At 50.5% G+C, this 10244-nt stretch overlaps 1 protein-coding gene across 4 annotated transcripts in view; it reads left to right on the forward strand.

The window, feature by feature from the left end:
* Positions 1–8124, forward strand: part of Stx2 (syntaxin 2) — a 31057-nt gene extending 22933 nt beyond the window's left edge. The window contains exons 8-11 of one of the 4 annotated variants that reach the window (XM_027952006.3): positions 13–150; positions 2219–2329; positions 4261–4382; positions 7268–7354. In XM_027952006.3, the coding sequence (XP_027807807.1) occupies positions 13–150; positions 2219–2329; positions 4261–4341 (330 nt within the window). In that variant the 3' untranslated portion in view covers positions 4342–4382; positions 7268–7354. Of the gene's footprint in view, positions 1–12; positions 151–2218; positions 2330–4260; positions 4383–7206 lie in introns of all 4 variants that reach the window. The other 3 variants (XM_027952005.3, XM_027952007.3, XM_027952004.3) reach the window with 3 other exon arrangements.
* The last annotated feature ends 2120 nt before the right edge of the window (positions 8125–10244 follow it).

Genomic DNA, 10244 nt, shown 5'->3' on the forward strand with positions numbered 1-10244 from the left:
TTGTTTTTAAAGATTATATCAGATTCACAAATTACTAGACAAGCTCTGAATGAGATTGAGTCACGCCACAAGGACATCATGAAACTGGAGACCAGCATCCGGGAGCTGCACGAGATGTTTATGGACATGGCCATGTTTGTGGAGACCCAGGTAATCTGGCACCTTCTCTAACCAGGTGCCTCATGCCAGGTCTCACCTTTGAGCCCACTCTTATGTAGAGCAGACATGATTTTGAAGCTAATCTCAAAATTCAAAAGTTAATTATAGTGTTAAGTGTGACTGAGGGCTGGGGCTGGGGCTCAGAGGTAGAGAGCTTGCCTAGCATGGGTGAGGCACTGGGTTCAATTCTCAGCAACATATATACATACATAAAATAAAGGCCCATCAACAACTAAAAAATTAAAAAAAGTGTTATGCTGAAATGTTGGGTACAGCTCAAGGTTCCAACAGCAGGAAGCTTGTCTAGTAAATTGAGTTATGGTGTGCTCGTGTCCCAGTCAGCCGTTTAGACAGCCAGAGGCAACAGAGACTTTCTGCTTGTGGAGAATTTTTAATGAAATATGCAGATGTTTTTGTTAAATTTAAAGAAATTAAGGTAAAGGGAGATACTAAATTTTTATGTATATATCCATTTATATGTGTAAATATAAATTTTTATATAAACACACATGGCATGAGCACAGCTACATAGAACAGTGTTTCCAAAGGAAGGAAATATACCAGTCTGATTAAATCGTGAGCTCCAGGGATGTGGATTCTCCTCTCTGAACACATAGACTTTCAAGACTCCTCTGAGAGCCACATCACAGTGACCACGGGGAGTGTCTGCAGGAGTAAGCATCAGGGGGAAGCAGGCCACGGTGCAGATAGGCTTGTACCCACAGCATTTGGTCTGCTCTGCGTGCAGGCAGAGAGCAGAGGAGGGTGGGGAGACCCCCTGGGAGCACTGGAGAGAGGTGCCATCACAGCAGGTGACACTCCGTGTAGCCATGTGCCTGGGATGAGTCTGGACTGCCCAATGGCCTTCAGAGCCCTGCCTGGGGCAGTTGTCCCCAGGTGAGGCTGGAGCCTCCCACCAACCCTTCTGAGCAGCCTCTCCTCCCTTCCTGAGAGTGTTTTGGAGGATGCATGCTTCCAAGAAGGCTGACACTGGGTCATTTCCGTGACCACCTGGATTGCTAAGACGGGGTGGGGAACCATTCACACACATAGGTCATTCCCATGCGTTACATCAGCCTTTTAAAGAGCCCTGTTTATTTTGAGGACTTTTATCATAAAAAGTTGTGTGGAAAACTGCAGTACCGTGCATTTGCCACAAGAAACCCACAGCCAGGGATGGGTGGGCAGAGGTACCCTTCTGATTTGGGGCGGACCCCTTGCCGCTCAGGCAGGGCTCAAGAACTAGAGAGGGGTCTGGTGGCGGCTGGGGTCTTATTTCAGGGAGTGCATGATACAGTAAGAACAGTAGTTTAATCTTTATAGCTATAGATACTCCAGGACACCCTAGGCTGTCACTGTCACTGTCCTGTGCGGGCGCAGCGCCTCGCGCACCTCTAGGAGAGCTTCTCGCCCGCCCCATGGGGCTATCGGGGCTGTGCTGTGTGCTCTAGTCCCGGTGCACCTCAGGGCTTCTGGAGGCTGACGTGTGGGTGGTGAGTCACCTTCCCTCCTCCTCAGCACTTGGCTCGTCTCTGCTGCAGGGTGTCTCCTGGAGGACAGCACCCAGGTAACGCATCCCCCTGGCCTGTGTGGCCCCTACGGGGTCGGGCTGTGTGTGTGTTCATTCATTCAGTCAAGAATGTCAGACACAGCTGTGGTTAGTTTCCTGGTGTTTCCAAGGACTAGCAGTGGGCTCCCGCCTATTGGAAAGCTGCTGGCCTTGTGTGGACTGTTAGGCTAGTGGTAAAGCATTGTGTGACCCAGAGCTCCCCCTCCCATCCTGCTGTCTGTGGGGCTCACTGCCGGGCCTGCCTGGTGCCTGCCCGTGCCTTGGTCGCCAGCTCTGCTGCTCCCTTGGTTGGTTTGGAATGCGATCGAGTTGGGATGGCTTCGCTTTGCATATTCACGGTATCCTCCCTCTCACTTTCCTTACATACGCAGACATGAAGTCCATCTCATGCTCATCGTGTCTGTGTCAAGACTGTTTGGTGGCTCTTTGAAGATACATAGGTGAGTCATTTTGAAAACGTCTTCTAAGGTTGAAACTTTGTGTTTTAAGGGCGAAATGATCAACAACATAGAGAAAAACGTGACGAATGCTGCAGACTATGTGGAGCACGCTAAAGAGGAGACCAAGAAAGCCCTTAAATACCACAGCAAAGCCAGAAGGGTGAGTTCGGTCTCTGACCACCGAGGTGGCTCTCTCTGGCTTGGGTCCAAGTTGGGATGCAGTCACGTAAGTCTGCTGGAAAGGGAGCCAGGAGCACAATCCCTTACCTAGATATCTGGTTGAAAGCTGGTGATCATTAGCACAGTCTTAAAGCACAGCAGGTAAGCGGAGTGTGGGCCACGCATGTTCTCAGTTACAGGAGCTCCTCACAGGATGGAGCCACCACTGACCCGTGGCAGGGAGCACAGGCTTCAGTCCCTGAGTTCTGTTTCCCGGGTGTTATTTGAAGGGACCTAACTGATGGGATTGGGAGTTTGGGAGTCGTTGGTTACATGTTTTATGCAGTAAACATTTATTCCTCACTCAGATTATTTGATAATTGGTTGGAGGAAAGAAGAGAATGATCTGAGACTGTGGGCCTGGCATCTTTTGTGGTGCCCTCAAAGACAGGTGCCCTCTTGCCTGGGATGGGTGTTCCCAGAGCATAGTTGAAAGCTGCTAGCCAGCTCAGGGCTCTGCAGGTCTGCCCCTCGAGTGGGTATGGATTTCCACATTTGGCTGCATCCAGAGAGATGCAGTGAGTAAGCTTGTCAGTGAGTTTCGACATCTTTACCTGAATCTTAGGAGTGTCACCTCATGTATAGTGAACAAGCTCTTCCAAGGAACCCGAAACTGCAGTTGACTCCCACTGGGGTCCAGGAACCGCCTGTGGTGTGTGCTGGCCGGGCTGCCTCTTCCTCTCCCAGCACTGTGGTGTGTGCTGCCCAGGCTGCCTGTCCCTCTCCCAGCATGGAGCACCAGTCTGCGTGGGGTGTTTGTCACACTCACCTTCTCGGAGGGCTGTTTGGCTTCTCAGTGCCACCCACCCTCAGAGGCCATGTGCTCAGTGTGGGCTGGGGCATCTCCGTGGGCTGTCCACAGAGGCTCTCTTCAGTGGGGTCGGCTGGAGTGTGTGCAGTGCGTAGAGGCAACTGCAGAGGCACAGCCTGGCACCCCTGCCGGCTTGGCTGAGTGTGTTCCTTAGATTCGAAGTGTAAGGTGTGGTTGCCCACATTGTTCTGTCACCCTTCTTTAAGACACCGACTCTTAACATGGCCTGAGGGGGAGGTCCAGGTATGAAGTGCCCCACTAGTTCTGGGCACACAGTCGACCTTGACTTTCCTCCCTGTCTCCATGACTCGAGCCTGCCCCTTCAGGGAGGTGTCCGTGGGCAGCTTGGCTCACAGAGAGGAAGGGTGGGGGTGTGGCACATGCTTTTTCACGCTGCGGAGAAGCCGGACTGTGTGCTGCCTGGGCTCAGCAGGCCCCCTGTGTGCCAGGCATGGCTCCGACATCACCCCTGTCTGTTGGGTGAAACACCTGATAGCCAAAGCTGCCCAGCCTGCTGCCTTCACCCCCAGCTGCTCCATGCTCTGCTCTGTCCTGCCTGCTGCTGAGCGTGTCTTCTGCTGACATCCAGGGCTACCCTGGGGGCTGCACAGTGCCCGAGCTTAGGCAGTGTCCGTGGATGGTCATGTCCCTGTGGTGTGTTGGGAGCAGCGATGACGTACTGCCTACAACACAGGCAAGACAAGGCAGGGCTTCCCAGGCAGGGTGCCTGCTCCCAGTGCCCAGGATTGGCTGTGTGGCTTTGTACACACAGAAAATCACCTACTTCTGTCTGTCAGAAATGTACTGAAGCCATGGGGTTATGCGGCACCCCATCGAGGCACCCAGTGTCCTCGAGTGACTGATAATTTGGTCTCTGAGCAGCCTGATCTTGTAAATCACGTCACTCTCGAGAACCGAAAATTACCTGGCAGGAGTCAGCCGATGTCCTGCAACACAGAGTGTAAGATTAGTTTGAGGACCATCCTGTCTCCAGGGACGTGCATCTTTAACGTGGGGATGTGCAGCCAACCATGGGATAACCAATCGCTTTTCTTTGACAGAAAAAGTGGATAATTGCTGCTGTGGCAGTGGCTGTGGTCGCCATACTTGCTCTAATCATTGGCTTATCAGTTGGCAAGTGACGGTGTGGCTGATGCTGGCGCTTGCTCCCGACAGGGCAGCAGTAAGTAACTAACCCACTGACTCCTCCTTCCCTCCCTCGCTCAGGGATTGCCACCGCCCGGCCCTGAGCACTGCCACCATGTGCATGTGGGCAGCTGCCCAGGTCCATGCAGGCCCGCCTCCTGTGGTGCTGGGACCCTCTCACTCCAGCTAAGGGGCCTTCAGTGAAGGCCACAGCTGTGCCAATGAAGATGACCCTCCATTAAGAACTAACATTTAACGTTGTAATCTAGCTCCCAAGTCATTACTTTTAGAATAACGTCAACAACTGAAAATCACTTTGTCAGACACACAAACTCATTTTATTGTGGGATTGGAGGTTGGAGCTGGAGTTAAGGGAACATTGACTAGAAGTGGTCCTCCACCAGCCTCTCCACTTGGCAGGTGTGTTTCCAGGTCTCTGTTGGAGCTGCAGGAGTTGAGTCACATGCATGGCCGTTCTTCAAGGAGTCAGTGTAGAGATCTGGTTTCCCCAAAGTGCCATCGTCTTGTTCACTGAGTTCCTTCCCCGTGCCTGCAGGCTCTGTGTGCAGGGCTCCTTCTGCACTTGGAGTTCCCCTTCCTGCCTGGTGTGTTAGCCTGGGCATTCCCGTCACTCACTCCTCTGCAAGAGCTCTATGACTGTGACTGGAGCGTCAGGGCGCTGGGCATGGGGATGCGGTGCTGGGAACGGGAAGGCAGCTCAGACACTCGGTCTCTTGGTGCCTTGTTTCTGTTTGTTTAAGGTCAGGGCAGAAAGGGATCCTGTCCTGCCCAGTTCCCTCCTGCTTGTCAGTCTGACTCCTTGCTTGTTTCCCCCTGGCGGTGCTGGGGTCTGAGCCGGGGCCCTCACTTGGCACCCCGGCCCTGAGGTCTGCTTTCTGGGAACATCAAGCTGCACTGCAGTGAGAGGATGAGAAGCTTTTGCAGTCCGGGTCTGACAGGTGCGCAGGCCCAGAGGCCCTGCTGAGTGTCCAGTAGTGTGTGCTGGCTGCTGCTCTTGTCAGCATTTGTTCTCTAGATGTGGGAGGACTCAGCCTGTTTCTATGTGTCTTTCTTTCCTAATGCTTTCCTCTTGGCTTTGTTGAAAAATGGCATATGTTAAAATAATGGTATTTTTAATAGCTTCATAATTCTAAAATATGAGTTGTATTTTTTTAGCCCCTTGATAGTTGAATGTGGTTGTGCTAAAGTTGCAGTTTCTTGTTTGGGCCCACTGAGATGTACTGCTTTTCATGGATGCTTCTGAGTGTTGTTATTGAGTAAAAGAAGGTTCTTTTGGTGTGGCCCCCCTGGGAGTGGGGCTGAACCTGTACCTCAGGCCAGCTGGCCATTTTGCCCGGTGCCTATAAATAAGAAGGAGCACAAACTGACCTCCTTCATGTACGTAGTTTTGGACATGAAGGTGGACTGATGACACTAATTATACTTTTGAAAAAAGCGTTTCCTTTTTTTCTTTCACCCTCAAGCAAATCCTGTCGATGCCTTCCTAGAGTCTAGGCACTTCACCTGCCTGTCCTGTGGGATGGGCAGGGCCCAGGTCTCTCTGTGGAGCTGCCTGATCCTGAGAGCTCTGCAGCCCAGAAGAGACACTTGCCTTACACGGGAAGAGATGGGCCCCGAGGTTTAGGTACCATTGGCAGCAGAGCCAGCCCTGCACCAGCTTAGATGAGATGGCTGTTAAATACATGGACATGGGGTGCAGGCGTACACCTGAATTCCTGCTCCCTGAAAGCCATCGTTCTGCAAGCCAGATGTAGCAGGGAAGTGCACACCTGTGTGGCACCAGCTACAGAATTGCAGGAGAGGGCCAGGCTGGGCCAGAGCAGGGGCCTCCCAGGGCGGCTCCAGGTAGAGACAGTCACAGGTCCTGAGGCACTGGACAAATGGCTGTGGAGGAAGGATGGGAGGCCAGGGCAAGAGGTGCACGAGGAGGGTGCCGGCTGGAGCTCACAGTGAGACGTGGGGGACCACGGGGCACAACACTGTCAGAAAAATCCACGCCCCGTGGACAGGGGGCGCCAAATCCAAAGGGATCTGGTGTCCACAGGTCCTTGGCCCAGAGCTCCCTTGCAGGTGTCGGGGGGTCTGGCCTCGGGTAGCTTCAGGAGTCTTGCTATAATTGACGGCTCTCAGCTTGCTGCTAATTTGGAGCTGCCCAGGTTCAGCAGATGGGATTTATTTATTTCCTGCTTCCATCCTTTCCTGTGCTGGGGCTGGAACCCAGGGCCTCCCTCTCTTTGCTTTTCCCTCAGGTGGGTTTCTGCGGGAGACCCACCTATAGGTGGTTCAACTTTGTTGTGTTAGGATGCTTGCTCACAGGAGGAAATCGCCTTGTGCTGTGCCTGCCCTTCGTCTAGGCCACGCCTGTGGAGGACCGAGTCAGTGTTTGGTTGATCTCTTACACACGTACATGCTTAGACGAAAAACAGGGTAAATGGGATTTTTTTAGTCAATGAGAAATAAATTGATTCAAGCTTTTAAAAAGATGTATGATATTAACAGCAGTTCTGGAATTTATTTTAATCAAAGGAAAGTATTTATCAAAGGAAAGGACCTATTATTATACACAGGTAGCCGCACTGCACCATTCCCCTCCAGAGGCAAGTGGTTACTTTAATAGCACATATTTTAAATTAATAATTGGTTTAGTCTAATAAGCACATGTCCCCAACTTAATACTTTGACTGTGGAGTTTTCCTTGTTCCCTACTTTTCTCTGATCTGTAGGGATTCTTAATAACGGTCTTTTATTTTAAAGTATCCCAAATATCAGGATTTTGTTAGGAGATGACACTGTTGATTTCTTTGATATATTGCAAATTAATGTTTTTCTTTATCTTACAGAAAATGATGTTCATTATTATTTGTGTAATTATTTTGCTTGTGATCCTTGGAATTATCCTAGCAACAACATTGTCATAGCAACCACATCCCAGGAGCTGTTTATCCTTGGAGACTGAGCACATCTTCAACAAAGTCTGCCTCCTCTCTGCTCTGAGTGACTCTCAGACCCTGCACTGTGCTGGGTGCTGGCTTCTTCCTGGTGAAGCCAGGAGACAGGCACAGTTGGACGTCGTGTGCTGAAAACACCTGCGCCCAAGGGTGTGACGCGGGCCACACAGCCTTGGGCTCCAGATGGTACACTGCAGAGTTGACAGTGTGATGCTTGCTTCAGTGGCCTTGAAATAAGGAATTATTGACAATTTCAATTCTTAAGATATGCAGTGTTGAGAATGCAGGTCAAGTTTAATTAGGGTTACTCCATGTTACGAAGCATTAGATTATTCCCCCCTTCTCCCAGGTAACATATATTAATTAAGAGGCTTTTTGTACTATGTGTGTTGATGTCCTGTTTACAGAAATGGTTTTTATTATCACAGAGTTGTTTTGTAAGATTTCTATAATTTTAAATGCTTAATATATTAACATCTTCATTTACCGCATTTTTATATGCTAAATATTCCCATGTGAAGGAAATTGGAAGCGTCATAATCTGGGGCCATCTTTGAATGGCCATGCGCCGAGTTGCTGTCACCACAGCAAATGCTGGCATCAGAGCCTTTCTGCCTCTCAGGTGCCTTCTGTGGGTCTTGACTTGGGGAGTGTGATGTGCCTGCTGCCCTCCAGGAAAGTCTGACTGTGTAGTTAGCTCATTTCTACCTGTTCCAGGACTCACGGGAATAAATTATTAGTTACTGCATTGTAAAGACAGTGGTCTCTTCTTTGTTCATTAAAGGTAAGGGTTGTGTTTCCCTGACTGCATTGATGGTGTCTGAATTTAAGACAGTGATGTGACTGAAATTTAGCCACTCTCAAAACTCAAAAAAGAGATTATTCCTAGACATTGAGAAATTCTCATAAATATAAATGTACAAATCATAAATGTATAAATCACTTAAAGCCTTTCCCCCCCCACTTAAGTGTCAGGGGTGCTTTACCACTGAGCCACATCCCCAGTCCTTTTTTTTTTTTTTGAGTCAGGGTCTTGCTAAGTTGCGTAGGGCCTTGTTAAGTTGCTGAGGCTGGTCTCAAACTTGCAGTCATCCTGCATTAGCCTCCCGAGTTGCTGGGATCAAAAAGGGTGCGTCACCACGCCTGGCCTTAAATGCTCTTAAGTACCTGATAGTCTGTGGAACTCTCCAAGTTAATTTTCAAAGAAAACTGTTTAAAACTATGATGCTTAAACAGTTTTCTTGCTCATTAATGTTTGAGTAGGATGGCTGAGTGGGTGAATGGACAGCTATTGAGGTAGGAGCCAGTCCTGGGCACACGAAGATGCCCAGCGTCTGGGCAGCTTCATGCTCCGAGAGCAGATGAGCCCTGACTGTCCCTTGGCGTTGTTGGGTCTGACCTGAGATAGACGTGCTGATTCTGTCACCAAGTGTGAGTGCTGCCCCTGATTGCCCAGCAGGGAGCTCCCTGTTCACCCGCGCACACCGTCCAGCTCGGGCTCTGGCTTCTGTCTTTCCTCACCGCAGACCTCCTAGCACCCAGGTACCTTGGGATTCTGGCTGTACTCTGTGCTGGTCTTGGGGCAGCTGCTGCAGGAGACACCCTACCTGTGACGAGGCCAGAGGCGTGCCCGGCTGGAGGTGCTGCCACCCCTGCGTGGGGGTGTCCCAAGCCCACCCTGGACACCTCTCCACTCTTGCGCCCTGTCCCTCTGAGCAGCCTCAGCCCTCGCCTCCCTCCTGCCGCAGCCGAGTCTTCTGGTGGCGGGTGGGCTCCTGGGATTTTGCACATGCTCTTTGATTTGTGCTTTGGATGTTTCAGTCCTTTTCAGGGGACACATTTACTGCCTAAGTCTCCTGTCCCTATTTGGAATCAGAGTTTTAAAAATACATTTGCAGATTAACTTTTTAATCATTTAAAAAAAATACCTTGTGTTTACATTTAAGAAGTTCTCAGGAGCTAAAAGAAATACTCAACCTCTGTCTTATGATTCCTGGAAAGATTTTTGGGAGATATTTTGTTGTATGTCCATTAATAAATTGTTCTTCTAACACTGTTACCTGTTGTCATTATTGTGCAGGGCATGAACTGATCATTTAAAATGTTATTGATGAAAATTGTTTAATGTTGTCACAATCTTTTGTTCATGTTTAGGACGTCACATGAAAAGCTGGGGACACGGCACAGTTTTCCTGCCCTGGCTTCTGTCCTGAGCATGGGTTCTGCTCTCAGTCTTCTTTGCGTGTCTCATGACTTCTGTCAAAACTGGGCCTTTATGCTCTGACTGTCCCTCTGGTCCTCCCGCCCCTTCCCACCCAAAAGTCCCCTTCCACTTGGGGTCTTGTTTTAGATTCCACTTATGAGAGGAAACTTGGGATGCTTGTCTTTCTAATCTGGCTGGTTTGCTTGACAGGAGTATCTCCAGCCCACCCACTCTCCTGCAGACCCAGGTGGTAGGTAAGGCTCTGGGTGCACACCACATCTTCATCCACACCTCGTTGGACACCAGGGTGGTGGATAAGGCTCTGGGTTCACACCACATCTTCATCCACGCCTTGTTGGACGCCAGGGTGGTAGGTTAGGCTCTGGGTGCTCATCACATCTTCATCCACGCCTCGTTGGACACAGGGTGGTAGGTAAGGCTCTGGGTGCACACCACGTCTTCATCCACACCTCGTTGGAAGCCGGGACTGGCTCCACAGCTTGCCTGCTGTGGCTGTGCCCAGTTAGACGCTGGCCTGCAGCTGTCCCTGCCGCGTGCTGACTTGGTTTCTTCCCCAGGAGTGGATGGATGGCACGGGCCACCTGAGGTTCCACAGCTGAACCGTTGTTTATTTGAAGTCTGCCTTCCTGGGGCTGTCCTGTGTCTGCACAGATGTGTGCCAGCCAATGACTTGACAGGTCAGGGTGGGCCACTTTGTCCGCTGCTG

Source organism: Marmota flaviventris, chromosome 1 (assembly GCF_047511675.1).
Source record: "Marmota flaviventris isolate mMarFla1 chromosome 1, mMarFla1.hap1, whole genome shotgun sequence".
NCBI lineage: Eukaryota > Metazoa > Chordata > Mammalia > Rodentia > Sciuridae > Marmota > Marmota flaviventris.